The 23,412-nt window shown below is 41.4% G+C and overlaps 1 protein-coding gene across 1 annotated transcript in view; it reads right to left on the minus strand.

Moving 5' to 3' along the window:
- SLC35F4 (solute carrier family 35 member F4) overlaps positions 1 to 23,073 on the minus strand; it is a 157,176-nt gene extending 134,103 nt beyond the window's left edge. The window contains exon 1 of the mRNA XM_042446532.1: positions 22,942 to 23,073. Coding sequence (XP_042302466.1) covers positions 22,942 to 23,044 — 103 coding nt within the window. The 5' untranslated portion in view covers positions 23,045 to 23,073. The remainder of the gene's footprint in view (positions 1 to 22,941) is intronic.
- Positions 23,074 to 23,412: the final 339 nt, after the last annotated feature.

The raw sequence follows: 23,412 nt of genomic DNA on the forward strand, positions 1-23,412 counted from the left end.
TCAACAGTTTAATGTATTCATGTGTCAATGCATAATTCTTTCCAACCTCTCCCCTGCAGCCACATCTGTCCATCCACTGTTCAAAAATACTAGTAGCCATTCTGGCCAATAATATGGCTGGAGAAGAAGGGGAGAAGTAATCTTGGGAGGGAGTTTTCGGTTGTTTCATGTGTTTTGGAGCCGTTTGGTTTGGTTTGGTTTGGCTTGGCTTGGTTTGTGGAGAAATAACCCAAAAGTCACACACCCCAAAGAGAAATAATTGTGCGGTCTGAGCGATTGTGAATGCCACTAAAGTGGGATTTGGAGGCCATTGGCTTAATAGAAGCAGTGTCTTCCATGGGGCATTTTCCTCACCTATGCTAGTGTGCATCTACTCTGTAGAAACAATGCAATTTGATGCCACTTTAAGTGCTGTAGCTCCATCCTACGGAGTCCTAGGATTCGTGATTTTACAAGGTCTTTAGCCTTCTCTACCTAAGATGCTTCACAAAATTATAACTCCCAGGGTTTTGTATCATGGAGCCATGGCAGTGAATGTGGTGTCTAACTGTAATATTTCTACAGTGCAGATGCACCCTTATACAGGCAAATATAACTCTAGGCTCCACTCAAATGGCTACTGCCATCTTTGGCTCAGCCCCCCCCCCCCATTACTACAGCCGTTAAAGGATGCCATACTTATCCTGTAGCCATTTCAAATTTGCACTCACCAACCATTTCTTGTATTTCATGGCGTTTTGGCCTCTCAGTTTATTTTTATTTTTTAATCCATGTACAAACATATTTTGTGGTGCTGATGAAGTGGAATATAGATCACAAAAGCTCTTGCCATGTTGAATCACAATGCTAATTCTTTTAAGGCAAAATGCAAGACACCTTGCCATTGCTGCTGGTTTGTAAGCCAGAGGTCTGGCTTTTCTGTTTTTATTTCCACCATATTTCAAGAGCGGATATCTTTTCTCGAAGCACAGGTGCAAAATGCCCTCCTATTGGACTGACTGTCACGAACTGTAACCATAGGAAGCATGATTAAAGATAGGTCTGCTGACTCATGGATAAGCAATATTGTGGATTGCAAGAATTCATCTGCACTCAGTCACAAAAGAGTCATACCAAGATGCTTGTATATACATTCCAGCTGGGCAATTCTAGGATTGGTAGCTCAAAAATATAACTGTTCCATGCTCTGAGCAAGATATGAATACAACCAATCCATCCATCAAGGAAAGTAGGTAGGTAACTATGAAAGGTAAGCCAGGTTTGGTTTCCCACTTGTTCCTCATTTCCAGTCCCCAGATTTAAACTTTTCAAGTGGGAACGACAAATTTCTATATTAATGTTCTCCTTTTTATTTTAGATTAGTGGCCAGGTTAACTACACAGTTGTTTCAGAAGGAAGGAAAATATGTGTGTGCCTTGAGGTCACCTGTCCACTTATGGCAACTCCATGAATATCATAGGGTTTCCTTAGGCAATAAATATCCTGGTTTGCCATTTTGTTCGTCTAAAATATGGCCTACACAGCAACTGGCATCCCTTGACAGTTCACTATCCAAGTACTAACCAGCGGTGATGTATTCAAGTCTTTTAGTCCAAGCCTTTAAGAGAAATAGGCCAAACATTATAATAGCATTATAAATCAGGGATGTGTACACCTGTGAGGAGATACAGGACTTAAATCCTGGAAATCAGATGGAGAGCATCTGGATAAAAATTAAATGGGAAAGAAACAACAGGGATGTTATTGTGGGAGTCTACTACAGACTCCCAAGTCAGACTGAGGAATTGGATGATGTCTTTCTAGAACAGATGACCACACACTCAGAAAGGTGATGGGTGACTTCAACTATCCTGATATTTGCTGGAAGTCAAACTCAGCCAAAATCCTCAAGGCCTAGCAAATTTCTCAATTGCCTGGAAGACAATGTCATGGTCCAAAAGGTGAAAGAAGCAACAAGAGGATCCACTATTTTAGATCTGATCCTAACCAATAGGTGGTGATAATCTAGTAAATAGGGTGCAAATGGTGGGATCCTTAGGTGGCAGTGACCATGTTCTCCTGGAGTTTGTTATACAGTGGAAAGGAGAAGCCAGGCATAGTCAGACACACATTCTAGACTTTAGGAAAGCAGATTTCAGTAAACTTAGGGAAATACTGGGGGTGGTCAGGAATACTAAAAGAGAAGGGAGTTCAGAACAGATGGGAGTTTCTCAAAAGGGAGATATTGATGCACAATCTCAAACTGTTCCAAAGAGGAGGAAAAATCAGAGGTGCCTCAAAAACCAGGATGGATGACTAAAGAACTTTCAATTGAAATAGGTTTTAAATGGGATAAGAAATGAAAATGTATAAGAAATGGGAAAAGGGGGAAATCACCAAAGAGGAATTCAAACAAAATGCTAGCACGTGTACGGGCAAAGTCAGAAAAGCTAATGCACAGAATGAGCAACATTTGTTCAGAGGAGGTTTGCCATTGCCTTCCCCTGTGGCTGAGAGAGTGTGATTTGTCCAAGGTCACCCAGCGGGTTTCATGGACAAGCTGGGAATCGAACCCTAGTCTCCAGAGTTGTAGTCCAACACTCAAAGCACTATGCTAAGCCGGCTCTAGTTCATGCCAAATTTGAAGGACACCATTTTTTTAAATGAAAGCACCAAATATAATATCCACATGATTTTCATCTCATCTTCAGCCTGTGAAAACAACATGGCTAGTCTCAAATTCAGAACACGGAGAATAATTATTTACAGTCCTGTGTAAACTAAGAACGCACAAAAGTCCTTCGTCTTGCCAAACTAAACAGCTACTCCTAAAGGATGCTACCTGGAATGCAAAGTGCAGCATTTAGGCAGTGGAATGATTATTAATTTATACAGCGCTATCAATATACATAGTGCACAGCCAGAGAGATTATGTAATACCTTTTTGCCATGAATGTCATGTACTAACAGTTTACTTCCAAACTAAATTCAAAGTGCTGAGTTTAATTTTTCTTTCTCTCTGTATATACATATACATATATATATTTAAAGGAATGCATTCTATAAATGAATTATCTCTACATCATTTATATATATTTATTTATATTTATATTTATATATACTGCTGATTTCACCAGCAGACCAGAAAAAAATAACCTCTGTGAGGCTGCATCCACACTGCAGAGATAGTGCTATTTGACACCACTTTAACTGCCATGGTTCAGTGCTGGGAACTTTAGTTTTGTGAGACATTTATCCTTCTCCAACAGAGAGCTCAGGTGCCACAATAAACTACAACAAACTACAATTCTCAGAATTCCATCGCATTGAGCCATGCCAGTTAAAGTGGTGTCAAACTGGATGATTTCTGCAGTGTGGATGCAGCCTTAGAAGCAGTTCCTTTGACACCTATACTGTGAAATCCCAAACCTAAGGAAACTGACAACACCTCTTCCACTGTGTTTGTATGCTGTTTGTTTACAAAATCTGACAGCACATCTTTATGCTGTCTATCACTCTGCTGCCAAGAAAGGAGAGCTAGCTGCCAACGCCTGTATATTTCAGCTTTTTAAAAAAAATATCCTTTTAACTTTAATTTCTTTTTACAATATTGATTTCCAATACCAGGTACAGTGCTATCTCTTTGGTGGTATACATTTTTCAATACACCCTTGGGAGTCTTTACATTAAAATGTCCACATTAGTGAGTTAGTTGTTATTCTAAAAAATACTAACAGTTTACAGCCAACCCTCCGTATCCATGGGGTTTTTATCCATGGATTTAAGCATCCACAGCTTGAAAATATTTTAAATGTATATAAATTCCAAAAAGCAAACCTTGATTCTGCCATTTTATAGAAGAGGTACCATTTTAGGGTGTCATTTTATTTAAGGGGGCTTGAGCACCCATGGATTTTGATATCCATGGGGGTCCTGGAACCAAACCTCAGTGGATACCAAGGGCCCATTGTATTTGAATGGCACTGCTGCTACACTGCTGAATTAATGCAGCTTGACACCGCTTTAATTGTCATAGCACCATCCTATGGAATCCTGGGACTGTGGTTTCTTGAGGCAATGGAGCTCTCTGACAGGGAAGGCTAAATATCTCACAAAACTACAAATCCCAGAATTCCATAGCATTGAGCCATGGCAATTAAAGCACTGTCAAACTGCCTTAATTCTGCCGATGAAGCCTGACACAAGCTAGAGATGACCCTTTGACATTATCTTCCTTAATAGAGAGATGTTATGTTGGGTGGTTTTATGGTTTAGGGCTAGCCGTGACTAAATTTGGATCCCACCAAATGTGCAGTCTTTCACAGAATTACAAAATCATAGCTTAAGATCCTACACTAAGCCAAATCTCTGTATGTGGAGTTATGCATGGACTGAACTGCACAACACTTGTGTTGAACAACAAAGCAACACAACTGAATGCACACATGTTGACACATGCATCTGAATGTGTGTCAACATACACACCTACATGCACAATAGGACTACATGCACAACTTTGCTTCTTGAACCTTGTACAGATGTCCTATATTTAACAAAAATGTCCAGCCAGAGGAACTGATCTGCACATAAGACACCAACCTGGTCCTGGCCTTTGAATTAGAGACTTGGAAGGGTACCCAGGGCCATCTACTCCAGCCCCTGCTAATGCACATATTTCAAAGCACTGCTTGGTCCATCTTGCTGAATTTAAGGGCCCTTTTGCTCATTCTGGCAAGTGGGGCACTAACCATCTGGCCCAGAGGCTAACCTTTACGGTGCCAGTTTCCTGGAAGCATTATAGTTGGCGATGGGAGACACCTGTTCAAATAGCTAAAACGTTGGTCTGATTTAGCAGAGGTCCTTAAATATCCTCATGCAAAGACTTCAGTTGCTAAAGCTAAGATTGCCAAAGTATCTGAGCTGACAGGCTGACACTTGTGTTTGAAACCTCTTAGTGGCACTTTGGCTCCGTGAACAACTGCAGATATGTGCCTTGCCTCTGCATTGGAGTGCCTGGGCTGGCAGTGTTCCAGTTCAGACAAAGCAAAGGATTCACAAGCCAAAAGCCTTCTGCAGTGTTGCCTGCATGCTCCACACTGGGCAGCGCAATCTGCTAACTAAACATTTGTTCCTACAGGCAACTTGACAAAACAGCAAGGTTCCTTAACCACAAGGTAGGACAGAAACCACAGCATTTTCTGTGGCTCACCTTGAACAGGAAGGCATCATGCACATAAAAATAGCTCTTACAGTGAATACTTCTTTGCGTTTACTCATGCCACCATTATCTATTGAAGGGCTGTAATGATATTTGCCAGAGATAGCAAAATACAGTGTTTTGTTGTGCGAGGATTAAGGGAGACCAGGGTTCAAATCCCTGCTCAGCTTTGGAAACCCACTGGTGACTGTGGGTAAGCCACACTCTCTCAGCCTTGCAGGACAGCAATGGCAAACCTCCTTGGAAGAAACCCTGCCAAGAAAACCCTAGGACTAAATTGACATAAGTCAGAGGTAAATGTACACACACAACCTGACAGCACATAACAACAAACATGCAATTGGCGTTTACTAATTTATATCCTAACTTCTTAGATTTATTGGCTAACAAAGTAATGTAAAACAAATGCATTTCCAAGCTACCTAATGGGTAGCAGAGCTTGGAAAAGTTACTTTTTTGATAACAGTTTCCTGAATCCTTCAGCTTATTTGGTTTGCGTTTTTTGGAGTTGTCATCCAAAAAGGTGACTCTTCCAAGCTCTGTGTGATATTATATATTAATACTTATATTTGCAAACAGCCACTAGCCGCACTAATTCTGAGGTTCTGGGAGCTGTAGCCCACAAAAAGCAACTTTTCCAGGTTCTGCCAGGTAATTCATGTTAATATATTCGTTGTCCAATGAGCTGGCACACCTCCAAAATCTTATCCAGATGATCCTTCGATCACCCAGCTTCCAAGAGAGGATGCTAATAGCTGCGGGAAGAGAAGAGATCAATTTTCCATGGCAGACACAATTCCAGCGACAGCAGAGAGGCATGCTTGGCTTTCACCCAATGTCCATTTCATTGCTGGGTTTTGTGTCCAGAACCTACAGAAGTGACTTCTTTTTCAACAAGCCATGTTGGCTGTGTGATTCCCCAAATTTCAAGTAAACCCGCCCCCCCACTTTTCCAAAATGAGTAACACAATTGATAAGAATTCTGTATAAAACTTACAATCATAAAATCATAGAATTGGAAGGGACCTCTTCAAGTCCAACCCTCTGCCATATAGGAATACTCAACCATTTCTGAAAAATGGCCATCCAACCTCTGTTTAAAGACCTCCAAAGAGGGAGAGTCCACCACCCTCTGAGGCAGTCTATTCCACTGTCAAACAGCTCTTGCGATAGAAAAGTTATTTCCAAATTTTAGGTGTTTTGAATACATTGGTTCGTATTCTAGTCTTTGGAGCATCAGAAAAGAGGCTTAATCCATCTCCTACACAACACCCTTTCAGAAATTTAAAGATAGCTATCTTGTCACCTTTCGGTCCTCCCCAAGTTAAACATACCCAGCTCCTTCAGCAGTTCTTCATAAAGCCTGACTTCCATACCTTCTTCAAAGAATCATAGAGTTGGAAGAGACTGCAAGGGCCATTCAGTCCAACTCCCTGCCATGCAGGAACTCTCAATCAAAGCATACCCAACAGATGACCATCATCTTGGTCGGCCTTCCCTAGACACGCTCCCCCTTGTCAATATCCTTCTTGAATTGTGGTGCCCAAAAAAGGACACAGAATTCCAAGGTCTGATCAAAGCAGAATAAAGTGGTACTATTATTTCCCTTGATCTGGACACTACATTCCTATTGATGCAGTTTAGGATCATATTGACTTTTTTAGTTGCTGTATCAAGCTGCTGACACATGTTTAACTTATGAGCCCTAGATCCCCAGATCTATATACTGTATTAACTCTCCCTACCAGCATGGAATTTAGTACTATGGTTACATGTACTAGGAAGCAAGCCATATTGGATCCAATAGGGTTGATCTCTGAGTAAACGTTCATGAGAGCCAGTGTGTTGTAGTGGTTCAAGCACTGGACTACAACTCTGGAGACTAGGGTTCAGTTCCCTGCATGGTCATGGAAACCCACTGGATGACCTCAGGCAATTCATACAATCTCAGACCCAGAAAACCCCATGATAGATTCACCTTAGAGTCACCATAAGTAAGAAACAGAAAGTACACAACAACACAAAACATGCATAGATTTGTGAGATACTTGCTGCAGGAAGGGACTCTTATACTAACTTTGCTGAGATCCAGTTTGCCTATGAATTATGCCACTGAAATTGTCTATTTCATAGCTTGCAAGCAGTTTGCTATTGCTGCTGTGTGCCTTCAAGTCATTTCTGACTTATGGCAACCCTAAGACAATCCTATCATGAGGTTTTCTTGGCAAGTTTCTTCAGAGGGCCTGTGCCACTGCCATCTTCTGAGGCTGAGAGAGTGTGACTTGCCCAAGGCTGAGCCGGGGTTTGAACCCTGGTCTCCGGAGTCCCAGTCCAATGCTCAAACCACTACACCATGCTGGCTCAGTACTAATAAGTTTTTAAAACTTCCAAATCCACCTCCGCAGCAAGTGGTTACGAGATTAAGTAGCATACGGTATCTTTGCTTCTAGATATCACTGATTTAAAATAAAACAAACCAACCCTGAAGGCATGACAAATGGAAATTTACAGCAGGATTTGTCTAGCATTCATACTGCATAACATGGAAAGAGGGGGAGCCAAAGAAGCTGGTGGGAAAAGAATGCTTATTGAGAGGCTTTTCTCAAAGAGAAGCTTACCAAACTTGGGGTCTTTTTGCAGAAATAAAGCACCATTATAAATAAAACGCTTTGGTCCATTTGAGCTTCTAGCTTCTTCAAAGACACAAAGAGAAGCAAGTTCAGCTGAGTGATGGGAAATGCTTAGCATATTTTTTTTCATTGCACAGCAAAACACCTCATCCCTTAAAAAGTAAATAAACCCTTGGCAAGTTATACTAAGTAGCATTATCAGTTTAATTCAATTCTAAAGCAGAAGAGGCTGAACCAATTGCACGGAAATTTTACAAGAGGGAAACTTTTTGACTAACTGAGTCAGCAATGGGAAAGAAAGAGAAGGAAAGAGAAAAGGGGGTGCAGACAAATGCCAGTACAGCCATTTCACAAATGAGTTTTCATTACTCACAGGATGACCCTGATCAGCTAGCTAGTCAGTGTGAGCATCACAATCAGGACAAGAGCTATGTTGCTCGATAGCATCTCAGACCAAGAATTTGAGAAGCAAAGAAAGTGGGGAGGAGAGTTTTACAGCACTTTTAAGACTGTTTTATTTTAGCTAACATATTCAGGGGTAAGTAACCATGTTGACCATGCAACAAAATACAACAAAATCCAAAATCCACAAAACAGTGCTACATTTATTGGCCAACCAAAAGGCAGAAAATACATCGTGTTTTGCTGGTCAATGACCGAATAAACTTTTACAATACAATACATCGTGCAAAATTTCAAAGCTTCACTGGCTTCTTCATCAGGCAGAGATGTTAAAATTCATGAGCGAAGAAACGTGATGATGTCATAGTCAGAGGCCAACATTTTGTCTCAGATATTATTTCTGTTCATAGAATTATAGAATCATAGAGTTGGAAGAGATCCCAAGGGCCATCCACAGATTGGTTGTCCAATGAGATGGCCATGCAGGAACACACAATCCAAGAACTCTGTTTAAAAACTCCAAAGCTTCTATTTAAAAACCTCCAAAGAAGGAGACTCCAACAGTTCATACAGTCAGAATATTCTTCCTAATGTAGTTTGCCTCCATTGCTCCACATCCTGTTCTCTGGAGCAGCAGAAAACAAGCTTGCTCCATCCTCAATATGATACCCCATCAAATATTTAACCCTATTAACCTTCTCTTCTCCAGGTTAAACATACCCAACTCCCTAAATTGCTCCTCATAGGACATAGCTTCCAACCTTTCACCATTTTGGTTGCCCTCCTCTGGACACATTCCGACTTCTCAACATCTTTTTTGAATTGTGGTGCCCAGAACTGGACACAGTATTCCACAGTGATTCAACCCAGATTATTTGCACTGTCTGAATAATCCCTTACTTAGACAGTTTCCTTACAGTTCAAATGAAAATCAAATGTAGTATTCATAGACACACATGGGCATCACCAGCTGCCAATGAATATTCTTGAGTTCAGCAGGGCTTACTCATGAGTTTGGTGGGTCTAAGACTTGTATGGGTCACAAACCAACCTTTTCATCATGCCCAGTGTTTTCAGTATACACTCCTGTTTGGGAATAAATCTCACACTCAGATCAGTGGTGCTTACTTCTGAGTAAATACATCTAAAATCCATCAAACTGTGATACCTTTATTGGGACAACCAAAATGCACTACATACAGGTTGCAAGCTTTCCAAGCTCCACTGAGTATGGTTTCTGAGTCAATGTGTATCCGTTAGGGCTGAATGCATGATCGCCAACCTTTCACAGATGAAAACTGGGACAACGTTCGAAGGATGAAGGGGAATCATCCTCTTAAGCAGTGTCTCATCCACCCCTTACCTTTAGGCAGGGTTGGCAATGGAAATGTAGCCGGGTCCCAGCTTGGCACCTACTTGATGCCCATGAGGGGAGCCCTGGACTTGCACTTGTTCACTCACTTCTGCAACTCTATGCGTCTCTCTGTGTGTGGTTCCCGATTTAGTATAGCCGCGGAGGCTGGAGCAGTGGCAAAGGAGTCATGCTTTTCCTGGCAACCGACTACTGTACTGTACTTTCAAATAATTATGCATGAGTCATGTCACCTTCAGTGAACTGCACTCATGACCCCTATAATAATTTATTATTGTTTCCAATTCACTTGGGCTGTAAAACATTTAGCTCACTAGAATTTACCTGGGATCTCTCATTTTTGGTTCCCAAGTGATTCGGCAAGCCTGACAAATTTTAACAACCAATTTAGGCACAGTGGTGCAAACTGGCTGAATGGTACCCAGTGCTATACAACTGTAGTCTATGATCTCCCATTGTCTTTCTGTGGCTGAGATGAAGTGAGAGCTTGGAAACCTTACTTTTTTGAACTGGGACTTCCAAGGGTTCTTCTGCCGGCAGGGCTGTATGGGCTGGAGGTTTTGGGAGCTGTAGTCCAAAATAAGTGACTTTTGTCAAACTCTAGCTCTGACTCAGATCAATTCTACAGAGGATCTGTGTTCCAAAGTGACCATCAGCACACGCAGAGACATGCACTTTGAGTTCCATGTATAAGCCAAATTCCAATTACAGAAAGCGCCCCAAATAGTAATAACGGCCTGGACCTTTAAAAAGAAAAATCAGCAGGAGTGTCACTAAAAGAACCAAAGCCTGTACTTTATAAAAGATTAAGTGTAACATTTTCTAAATTACTCAAATGACTTTAAAAGCCTATGTACCTTTTTTCATTCCTTTCTCTCTTTCCTCCTCCCAAATAGACAATGCAAAACTAAACCACTATGTGATACGTGCATAGTGTGGTATAGTGTTTTGAGCACTAGACTAGGACTCTGGAGAGCAGGGTTGGAGTCCCCACTCAGCCATGGAAACCCATTATGTCGCCTTGGGCAAGTCGCACTCTCTCAGCCTCAGAGGAAGGCAAAAGCAAATCCCTCTCTGAACAAACCTGGTCAAGAAAACCACATGACAGAGTCACCATCGGGTTGCCATAAGTCAGAAACTACTTGAAAGCGCATAACAACAACAAATACACTATTGGAAATTAATTGTGCAAATCCTAACCTTTTTCCCATACACTATGGCAAAGTACACAGATTCAGAAATATGGGGAGGAGTTATTGATTCTGTATTTAAAGGCTGCTTTCCTGCTCTTTGACCAAATAATGGAGCCAAAGCATTGGCAGCTTGGGGCTTCCATGTTTGTAGGATGGCAAACATCCCCTGATTTTACTTTGAACTGTAATGATTTCTAGAGAGCCACTGTGACATAGTGGTTTGAGTGTTAGATTGAGATTCTGGAGACCAGGGTTCAATTCCCAGCTCGGCAGTGAAACCCACTGGGTGACCTTGGGCAGGTCACATGCTCTCAGCCTCAGAGGAAAGCAATAGCAAACCTCATCTGAACAAACCTTGGCAAGAAAACCACATTGTAGCTTTGCCTTAGGATCACCATAAGGTGGAAACAACTTGAAGGCATACAATAACAACAAATAAAGTTTTCTAAGGCATTATGTTCAACATCTTGGATGAAAGTTCATGTTAAAACCTAGAGTAGAATTCACCCACCCCACTGGCATGGAATTAAAGGGACTTCCAATGCTACTGAAACTAGAGATGTACAATTTTTTGCTGGCCTTCATAGCGAATCACACATCTTTTTTTTGTTTGTCTCACACGTTGTTTGTTTGTTTGTTTGCATGATGATGTGAATCATCTCACTCCCACATCAAAGTTGTTATTCACACTATGGAAATGCGCACTCCACATCTCTGTGAGTTCAGTTGCTCACATGGTCAAGCATTTGAAAAAATGGAGCCGACAATGCGAATCCATCGGAAGCACTTTTTGGTATGCAGCATTTTATTCACGTCTATTAGCATCGGTTATTACCACTACTGACAATGCAGATCTTTTTTTAAAACTCGGGGGAAACACTCGATATCGATTATCCTGGATTAAGTGGGGGTTTTGGCAGCCCCCCCAAAAAAAACTTAATCAGGTTGCATTTGGGATGTGATGTGAACCATGGAGATTTAACCAGTTTCATCCTAGATTATTTTCACATATGAATAACCCCCAAAGTTTGTACTTGCCACACTCTACTGCCCCTTCACCTCACCAGAAGGAGGTTTAAAGTCACGTTGCACTCAAGGTCCCACGGAAAGGGACCAGAAAAAAAAAAAAAAAAGAGGAAAAGAAGAGAGAAAAAAAAGGTGGGGAAAATGCCTCATTTTGCCCATTGATTGACTCAGAAGGACTGGATCTACTATTAGGCAGAATGAAGCAGAGAGTGTCAGGACCTGAAGTCCTGCCACATTTGCTAGCCATATGTTTTGCATACTTTTTATAATACTGGATGATGAGTTATGCGGTACTAATGGTGATGCTGGGTGGAGAGCTTGTTCTTCTTTTGGGAAGCTGGCTAATGAGCAGATGAGAGTGATATATAAAAACAGACGAAACACAAAAATAGTTAAAGCGGCTTTAAAAGCATTAAAGCTGCTTTAAAAGCTTCGTTTAAGCCGCTTTAAAACCAAATGCATCTGAGGAAGTACACTTACTGTAAGTCTACAAAAGCTCACGCTGCCAACTTCTTTCTTTTTTTTAAACTTCCATTTTTATTAACAAATCAAATCCAATAATCCATAGCACATGCAATACATATTAATATTAGATACAGTGAATTCAACAGATTCTGATCTTAAATAAATTGCAACCATATATATTATTTCACAGATCCATGTATTTGGTATATATGCATAGGTTGCTGTGCCTGTGAATTATGTATCTTATTAGACTTCTCTAGTCTCTCCAATGTGTGACTTGTACTTAAATTATTTTCTACTTCAGTTTCTAGTTCATTTATTCAGTTACTTCAATATAAACCCAGATTTTTACATTTTCCTGACTTTCAATTATTATAATTGTTTGCTTTTTGTTTCTTGTTTTGTCTCATTCAACTCCATTTGTTTTTATTGTAATCAAAGATACACTCCATTCTTTTTCTGTTTTTCCCCATTCAACCACCAGGTTAGCTTTTCAATTCTAGAATGTCTATCGTTTTAATTAACCAATCCTCTACAGTTGGAATATTTTTCAATTTCCAATTTTGAGCCAGAAATAGTCTGGCAGCTGAAATCATGTAAAACAATTTCCTCTAGTTCGTTTTTACAGTTTGATTTTCTATTTTATTTGTCATATTTAATAAGTATTTTTCTGGACGTTTGTGATAGTTTGCTTTTAATCTTTCACAGTTTGTTCAATGGATTTGTGACAAAAAATCTTTTAATTTGTGGGCACATCCACCATAAATGATACCAGGAGCCTTTTCACATTTTCAGCATTTGGTTTGATCTGTCTTGTATATTTTAGCTATTTTAACCAGTGTTAAATGTCATCCGCATTCCACTTAAAACTGGTGTTATATGTTGTCTATTCGGTGCTCCTGGTTCAGCAAGGATCCATACCTTTTGACCAGGGCTGATTTATTGCAGTCCTTAATCAATCCAAAGCCTTCCTTCCTCCATCATCATCAAAGAAATGTATCTCAGTGGGCTTTCAACCTCCTTCCTAACAACTTAAATTTGACCACCAGGACCTCAGAACTATGTCTTCCCATGTACTGATGCCAACATTCACCACAACTGATGCCCGCCAAGCATCATTTACCAAGCTACGGACATCAGTGCTGCCCAATATGGTGGTCTATAGAGTGGTGCCACAAGCCATCAGCTGCTGCTCCATGATGCATTTTCAGGGAATTCAGCTAATATGAAGGAGCCAGCATGGTGTAATGTTTTGAGCGTTTGACTAGGACTTCAGGAGACCAGGGTTCAAATCCCTTCTCAGCCAAAGAAACCCATTGGGTGACCTTCAGCAAGTCACTCTCTCTCATCCTAAGAGAGAACCCTGCCAAATAAGAGCATTTTAGCCAGAGATTATCAAGGATGGAACTTGTGATTTCTTGCATGTTAACTACCAACAACTTCTTGACCCTACAAGTTTGTTAAGGAGTCCAAAAGCCTACCATTGGACTAGGATTCTGGAGGCCAGGGTTCAAACCCCAGCTCAAGCATAGAAACCCACTGGATGGCCTTGGGCAGGTCACACTGTCTCAGCCTCAGAGGACGGCAATGGCAAATCCACTTCGAAGAAACTTGCCAAGAAAACCCCATGATAGATTTGTTGACGGTACACAACAGCAACAAATCATACACAGGGCAACCTCTGAAAGGTTTCGAGAGAAGTTTAAACAAAACTCTGAAAAATTATTTTGGGGCATTGCAGTCCAAAAAAGGAACTTTTTGACGTTCTGGACTTGCAGCACTTGGCGGGTGTTGTGCACACATTTAAACACTTCCAGGCTACAATGTCCTCCACTTTTTCATTTGTTCTTAAAAAATGGCATCCTCTTTGCTTCATCCCCTTCGCAGTCCCACAGTTGGCAGAAGACAAATCGGCAGAGGAGACCAGCCGACGCATCCTGCAAACAATCATCTTACATAATCATCTCTCCCAGATTTTTTTTCCCTGCCAGTTTGCTGCAGAAAGGGTACAGTTATTTGATGCCAGCTTATCTTCCCTTTCATCAGCAGCAAACAGGGCTTAGGAAGGAGGGTATCTTATCTTGTCCTTCTTTCATTTACTGCTGATTATCTGCACTGCTCCTTTGGGAAATGGTTTTCCCTTGCCTTCTTTTCTTTCTTTCCTTTTTTTCCCAGCGAAGACTTCTAATAACCAATTTTTATAAGAAGGAGCCAAGCAATTCTAGTCCTTTCACAGCTGCAACTTCTGCCCTGGACATCTTTTGAATCTCCATCTTTCCATCGAACCTCATCCACAACTGTCCCAGTAGAAATCACTCAAAAAATGAACAAGATATTGGGTCATTTCCCAGTGGGTTGTGTACAAAAATGAACCATTTCTTATTAGGCACATGCAGCCACATCTCCAGCTTACAGAAACAAACAGTGCCAGGTCATTTCCAGTTGTGTGGAAATTTAAAACACTGCCTCCACTCTCAATCTCTCATGCGCACGCACACACACATACATTCACACCTGCCCACACAATCTGCTGCTGGTCACACACTGTTCTGAATTGAAAACTTCCAACGCAGAGGTATTCCATCGTCCTGGCTCTTAAAAACTGACAGCTCTTCTAGCTGGAGAAGTTCTGCATGGAGGCAGTACAAAGAAAACTCATTCAGTCATTCATCACTGCAGAGTAATCCTACTCCAGTTAATTTAAGCCTTGGGTGGGAAATAAATAATGCAGCTCCAAGGCTTGAAACAAAACGACAAGAAGCGGAACTTTTTTGCTTCAGCCTCGTTCAAATATCAGAAGAGGCTTTTCCCTGTGTCAGGCTGTCGTTCCACTTTGCTCAGCATTGTCTATGTTAGGTAGCAGATCCTCACCAGGATGCGAACTGCTCAGCCAGGCTGCACCTGCACTGCAGAAATAATGCTATGGACTTCTGGGAACTATAGGTTTTTTTGTGGCACCAGAGCTCTCTGACAGCGAAGGCTAATGGTCTCACAAAACTACAATCCCCAGAATTTTATAGCATCGAGCCATGGCAGTTAGTGGATTATTTCTGCAGCATGGATGCAGCCTCAGAGGCCCCATTCACACTATGAAAATAATGAACCTGGATTATTTCCTTAGGGTTCACATTCATCCTGAATGTACTTAAGCCAGGAAATTCAATGCTGGGTTTTTTTCCTGGGTTTTCCTGAAAGATTCACATTGATCCACATCTTTGGAAATGTAAATACACTTCCGAATAGATTCAGATCACTCTGCATCATTCAAGGGAATGGAAGCGGCTCCATTTCATCCCAAAATGATGGCATGTGTAAATATCACTAGAGTTAAAATGACTCAGAGAGATTTGTGGACCCAAAACATAATGAGAACAACAATCCTGATATGCACCAGTGTGGCGATCTGCATCTTCTCAGAACAAAAAACTGAGTGTGAATGCCTCTCAGTGACTGAACCTGAGACCTTCTGTGTGCAAAGCGGACACCCTCCCATTTTGCTGCAGCCTTCCTGCAACTGAGCATGGTGTCCTATAAGGGATGAACCTAGTCTTCACATTGATGGAGCTTTCCCACAACCTAGGATCCGCCAGACAGTGGTGGATGGCAGCTTCAAAGTTAGTGGGGCAGTAAATCCATTCTGGGGTTTTGTATGAAATTTGAAGGAGCTATCCAATGTTTTTCACGTATTGAGTCCTTTGAAGTTCTCACTAAAAGGATTCACTGCCCCACCAACATGGAAGCCACTCGCTTACACATGCTCCAAATTTTCTGAATTACAACTCCCATCATGCAACCTCAGTAACTGAACCTGAGACCTAGGCTTAAAGCCTTATCAGATTAAAGGAATCCCATTCAGAAATGGGATTTTAAAAGTAGAAAATACTCTAAAGACCTTATTACACTAGATGAATCCCACTCAGAAACGGGATTTAAAAGCAGAAAAAACCTGCAATTAAGGGATGTTTTTAGACACATTTGTACCAAACAGCAATAATGCGAAAATAAAGTGAACAGAAAGTCATCAAAAATGACACCTTTTTACTTTCAGGAAGTTCCCGAAAGTAAAAAGGTGTCGTTTTTGTCGACTTTCCATTTGCTTTATTTTCACGTTATTGCTGTTTGGAAGAAATGTCGTCTGAAAAAACCTCCCGCATTTGCGTTTTTTTTCTGCTTTTAAATCCCGTTTCTGAGCGGGATTCATCTAGTGTAATAAGGTCCTTAGAGTTTAGGGAGGGTGACCAGATGTCCTCCTTTTCCAGGACATGTCCAACATTTCCACCTTCTGTCCTGGAGGAACTGAAACTAAGGAACTAAGTACTGCACCTCTATATCCCCTCTTGACTGCATTCTGAGAACACATCATCAGAAGTATTTATGAAACGTATACTAACCTACAGTGATATTCTTGTACAGGTTGAGTCTCCCTTATCCAGAATTTCCCAAACCCAGAATACTCCAAAATCCAAAACTGTCCACATGGGTGGCTGAGACAGTGACACTTTTGCTTTCGGTTCAATATACACAAACTCGGTTGCGTGCACAAAATTATTAAAAATGTTGTGCATAAAATTATCTTCAGGGATTTTGTTATCAGGGGAGCCAATGTGGCGTAGAGTTTTGAGTGTTGGACTACAATTCTGGAGACCAGGGTTCGAATCCCCACTTAGCCATGAAACCCACTCTCAGTCACATACTCTCAGCCTAAGGAGAATGCAATAGCAAACCTTCTCTGAAGAAAACTGCCAATAAAACCCCATGATAGGATCAAAGGATCACACTATAGCATTGCCATAAGTCAGAAGTGACTTCAAGGAGGCACATAACAACTACATCGATAAAGTGTATATGAAACATAAATGAATTTCATGTCTAAACATGGGCTAAGATATCTCAAGATCAAAACATTTCAAAATCTGGGGAGGGGAATCCAAAACACATCTGTTCCTAAGCATTCTGACTAAGGGATACTCAACCTGTATCACCATGAATCCCTAATGGCACGTTCCCCATAGGCACTCACAGTGTGTGCCTGTGTATTTGTGTGTGTAAATTAACATCTTGGCAGTGCTCCACCACAGTTACAGGGCCTTGTCATACTCTTAAACACACTGTTGGATGCTTCCAGTTGGAACTGGTGAGAAGCAGAGGCACTCCATCTGAATTTCTATTAACAGTGAGTGAGGATGCCAAGACCTGTCAGTTAGAAGATTTAGCCACAATCTTACTGTGCCAGCGACAAAACACTTTTCTTCCTCAGCAGAAATGACAAAATTCTGGATATGCTTCCAGAACTGGTATATTTAGATTGCATTGGTCGTTCATAAATGTAAGTGATTTCTTTCTGCAGTGGGAATCAAAGCCATGACAAACTTTCCAGACCCTTCCTTACCTCTTGGAGTAGGGCTGCCAACTTTATTTTCCTGGCACAGTTCCTGCAACTTTGAGAACTGTGGAAGAAGCAGCAATGTGAGATTCCTTTTCTTTTCTTGGCATGAAGATAAAGGAACTGGAAGAAGTTATCATGCTCAAATTTTGCTTATGAAGCTGCTGAAACACAGCGCCACTGAAAGATAAACCTTTTTCTCTAATGTCATTGCCCAATGTGTTGAAGGCATTGCTTTGGGGTTGGCAAAAATGATAATGTTGCTTAATATCATCATCAACAACAACAACAACAACTATGTGTCTTATTATTATATAGTTTTTTGTGGGTTTTTCAGGCTATGTGGTCATGTTCTAGAAGATTATTATTGTCTTATTATTTATCTATTTCTAATCTGGGACACACACAGTGCCTTAAAAACAGTTTAACAAGACATGGGGTGCATCTTTTGTTGTTGTGTGGCTTAAAGTTGTTTCCGACTTATGGTGACCCTAAAACAAACCTTTCACAGGGTTTTCTTGGTACTTTTCAAAGGCCTAATGTCAATTATCTTCTGACAGAGAAGTGAGGTAAAAATAAAGCTTATTATTATTATTATTATTATTATTATTATTATTATTATTATTATTATTATTAATGAAATTTTCAAAAGTCTTAACCAGCCTGCAGAAAGATAGGTATCAATCTAACCTCTTTTGGGGTCCATCGTGATGGATTAAAATGACCCCAAAAGGCCCAGGTTTTGTTCCTGTTCTTTTTTATTTTATTTTGGAGATCCATACATGTTTATTTATATTTCCAGAATATTTTCTGTCAGCTCCCAGTACAATCAGAAACTTTTCATACCACCTCCCTATGCCAAGTTTCTTTTAATCCACCATAAAACTGGAAATGAGAGCCAGCATGGTATAGCGGTTTGATAGGTTTGCCTGAGCATCACCATAAGTCGGAAACAACTTGAAGACACACAACAGCCATGTGTGTTTATGGTGGTGTGCTGTAATATTTAAATATCTAATCTTTCAATGAAATTATATTGGAAACATATTTCAAGTGTTTTTAATTGTTTTTATCCTTGCTTTTTAGTAAAGCTGTTATTTAATTAACTTTTTTTTAAAAAAATTCTAATCCATGTTTTAACTGTTACTGTTATTTAAACTATTGGAATCCATCTTGAATCCCATTTATGGGAGAAAAGTAGACAATTTGTTCAATAATTAAGTAAATAATAGCATTATAGGGTCAAATCCAGCAACATCTGCCTGCCAGTCGAAGGAGATAGAAAAGCCACTATTAGCAAAGGATGCATCTACACTGCAGAAATAATAGTTTGACACCACTTCAACTGCCACAACTCTCTCCTGTACAATCCTGGGATTTGTGGTTTGTATTCAGCCTGATCTACTGGAGAGCTCTGGTGCCTCGCCAAACTACAAATCCCAAGATTGTACAGGCGAGAGTCCTAGCAGTTAAAGTGGTGTCAAAATGCTTTAATTCTACATTGTGTGGATACACTCAGGGTGGGGTTTTCTACCCCAGCCTGTAGTACACCTCCCCAAAATCTCTCCTGGAAAGAAAGATATGGGGAAACAGAATGCAAAAAAAAATAATCTAACAATATATGAATCAAGGCATTTTTCCATTTCTTTTGCTGAATGCTTTCTGCAGAACTGAGCTAGAGGTGCCTAAAATCAATGCATCTTGAAACTTTTCTATCTGTAAACTGAGGAACCAGGACAGAGGGGCAAAAGTAGTTTTGGCCACTTAGACACAGTATTAAAAACAACTTCCAGCACAACCCCATCAGCAGAGGATGGCCAAGTTATTTAGTCGCCAGGGGATTCTGGGCAATGTAGTCCCAAACATGACCATTCCTGACTTTTGCTGACAATCACTCCTAAACCTACACTTTGCCACATCTGTGCCTTTGCCAAACTCAGGGAGGGCACTTGTTGTCACTCTCCAAATGTCAGTAGACTGCAACCCCCACCCTCTCGCATCATTGGCTGTGCTGGCTGGATCTGATGGGAGTTGTAGTATCCCACCTGTGCGCCAACCCTCTTTAAAACCATAGAACCTACTGCCTATTGGAAATGAGAGGTTTCTTCCTTGCCTCTCTTCTGAATCTCTCACCAGTTGATTTTATTTTGTGTCCCACCCAACCATATCTTATCTGATATGATAAGATTATCATCATCATTATGATTATGATTATTTCCTATATCAAAATTCATGGGTGGGGGGGATATGGAATAAAAGTAATTGGTTAGAGATTCAGAAGAGAGGAGAGGAGGAAATCTTTCATTAAACAAATGTTGTTGTTGTTGTTACTTCACTTTTCCCCCAAAAATTGGGACACAAAGTGGCTTACAAATATTTTTTTAAATATAATTAAAAATATGAAATGGAGGGGGAACAGCCCTAAATCCAGGATAGGCTTCAGGCCACCCTTCCTGATGCTCAAGGACTACAACTCCCATCACCCCAAGACAGCCCAAACAATGGTGAGGCATGCTGGGATTTGCAACCCAACAGGGAGGACTGAAGGATTGCCACACCACCCAGTGGCCTATTCTTGGCTCCAAATATGAGCAGCCCAAGTGGGACCTTGGGAACTTGTCATCCCAACATTTGTGCAAATTATGCAAGTTCAGTTAATGCTATGAGTCTACTCTAGTTGGGCCTAACAATGGCCAGGATCCACTTTCTCAACCTTTTAATCTCCTGCTACATCGCCAGAGGGTGAATTTACACTGTTGAAATAATGCAGTTTGATTCGGCTTGAACTACCACAGCTCCATCTTACACAATCCTGGGATTTATAGCTTGGTGAGGCACCAGCTCTCTTTGGCAGAGAGGGATAAAAAAGCCTAGTAAAACTACAAAGCCCAGAGTGGAACTAGAGCTCTCAAAGTGGTGTCAGACTGCATTATTGCTACAGAGCAGATGCACCCTGAGAATCCAGCGCAACACCTGAAAATGCTCCAAAATGATACACGTATCACACTTTCAACCCAAAAGAAATCCTTTGGAAAATGCTGATCCATATTCTGGGATGCAAGATGCAACATGCCCACATTCAAGAAAGATGCTCCCATTCCCACTCTAAGGTTGTATCCACACTGCAGTAACAAAGCACTTTGACACCACTTTAACTGCCATGGCTCTATCCTACAGAATCCTGGGATGTGTACCTTGGCGAGCTCTCTGGCAAACCAGGCTGAATACCTCACCAAACTACAAGTCCCATGATTTCACAGGATGGAGTCTTGACAGTTCAAAGTGCTATCAAACTGCTTCATTTCTGCAGTGTGGATGAGCTCTAAGGCTGCAGAATTAATACAGTTTGACACCACTTGAACTGCCGTGGCTGCATCATACACAATCCTGGCATGTGTAGTTTTTGGTGAGGACTCCATACTCTTTCTGGAGAGAAGGCTAAAGACTTTGCGAAACTACAGATCCCGGGATGCTATTGGGTGGCGCTTAAAGCGGCATCAAAGTGCATTATTTCTGCAGTGTAGATGTTCCCATCATCATCCCAGGAGAGATTATGATGATGCTTACAGATGTCTAAATACCAAGAAGAGTCCATTCTCATGTGCAAATCTCTGCTCCCCCTATTACTCTCCAGCTTCAATGAAGCATCCCTTTCCCAAAACTACATCTCCCAGGATGGTGCAATATCCTATGATGGTGCCCAGAATTTATATATATTTCTTTCCTTTATTTCAAGGATTATATACCCCACCTTTCTCACACAATGGGATTCAAGGCGGGTTACAACAGTTGAAAAAGACAAAAGTTAAAAAGTTAATTACCAAAGTTTAAAAAAAATAATTAAACATAATTAATAGTAAAACATAAGTTAAAACAGACAGGTAAAAAGTCCATAGCCTGGAGCCATGGCCGTCAAAGCGGTGCCAAGCCGGATTCATAACTGCAGTGTGAATGCAGCTCGACACAGTCTATGGGAAAGGACTCTGGTTCCTGGGATGTGTAGTTTGGCGAGGCTCCATCGTGCCAGAGCAGAGAAGGTTGGCAAAACTACACATCCCAGGATTGCTTGAAACCAGGGCAGGCTCAAGTGGTATCAAACCACATTATTATATATGTGGGCACAACTTAAAAGGATGCCCAAGAAGGATGCAGAAGGATGCAAAATGTTGAAAAGAGGGGGACAGGAGAAAGATCCCCATTTCTTCTTCCACAAATGCCCCTTTTCTTCCAAAATACACACACACACAGTGCCTGCGACACACAAAATAAGGAGGAAAAAAGGAAGATGCTAGGGATGAAGAAGAGGAAAGGAAAGAAGGAGTTGGGACCTACTAAAACAAATGACAGCACTTCCCCACAGGAAAGCCATATTTGCCCATAGTAAAACATAGGAGAATACTTGCCATATGGAATCACTTATGGATTCCTTTTTTGGTGTTGAATGTTTTATATTCTATATTCTCTATGGGCAAGTATTCTCCAATGATTCCTTATGGGCAAGTATCCTCCAATTATTCTTTATGAGCAAGTATTCTCCTCTTATTCTCTATGGGCAAGTATTCCCCTATTACTTTCTATGAGCAAGAATCCCACTATTCTCTATGGGCAAGTATTCAATTATTTTCTATGGGCAAGAATCCCATTATTCTCTATGGGCAAGAATCCTATTATTCTCTATGGGCAAGAATCCTATTAGTCTCTATAGGCAAGTAGTCTCCATTGCTTCCCTATGGGCAAGTATCCTCTTATTCTTCTCTATGGACAAGAGTCCTATTATTCTATATTGGCAAGTATCCTCCTATTATCCTCTATGGACACGTTTTCTCCAATGATTCAGTATGGGCAAGTATCTTCCTATTGTCCTCTACTGGCAAGTACTGTACAGCATCCTATTATTCCCTATGCTAGTATTCTCCTATTATTCCCTATGGTCAAGTATCCTGCAATGATTCCCTATGGGCAAGCGTCCTCCTACTATCCTCTATGGGAAAGAATCCTATTATTCCCTATGGGCAAGTATCCTCCTATTCTTCTCTATGGGCAAGTGTGGTTTCCCTCTCATTTCTTTGAGTCCATCCCCTCTCAAGACTGTCGGGTTGCATCGGCACTGCAGATATAACCCGGTTTGGAAGCGCTCCTAAACCGGGTTATATCTGCAGTGCGGATGCATCATGTCCAGCAAGACCCTCCGATCTGAAGGCAGAGCAGTCCTGTGTGCAAGCCAAGCCCTCCATCCCACCCAGAACCCAGTGGTGCATGCACGCCTGCCTTACTTTTCTGGCTGGAGTAGCCCGGGTAGTAGCCATAGTAGCCGGTGATGCGGAGGATGCGGTCCTCGATGGTGGCCACCCCGTTGGGCGCCGCCTTGACCTCCATCGAAGAAGGAAGGAGCCCAGCGCTGCAGCAGCTGCCTCCTTCCTCCTCCTCCTCCTCTGCCCTCCGCGGCGCCTCTTCCTCTGCTGCTGATGCTGATGCTGCTGATGCTGCTCCTCCTCTTGGTCCAAAGGGAGGCAGGACCAGGCTGCGGCCGCCCAGCTCTGCCTGCCTCCTTGGCCTCCAGTGGGCTTCTGAGATGCTCTAGAGAAGGAGAGAGGAAACTTTCCTGGCAGGTTTGGGGATCCCCCCCCCCCCAGTGTTATGCCAGGTTTTGGAACCAGCAAGAAAAGGGACCTTCCAAATTCCTGCATGCAGCATCCCAGGTGAGGTCTGACCAAGGCAGACTATGAGTTTCCCAGATCCAGACA

Source organism: Sceloporus undulatus, chromosome 1, assembly GCF_019175285.1.
Source record: "Sceloporus undulatus isolate JIND9_A2432 ecotype Alabama chromosome 1, SceUnd_v1.1, whole genome shotgun sequence".
In the NCBI taxonomy this organism is placed as follows: domain Eukaryota; kingdom Metazoa; phylum Chordata; class Lepidosauria; order Squamata; family Phrynosomatidae; genus Sceloporus; species Sceloporus undulatus.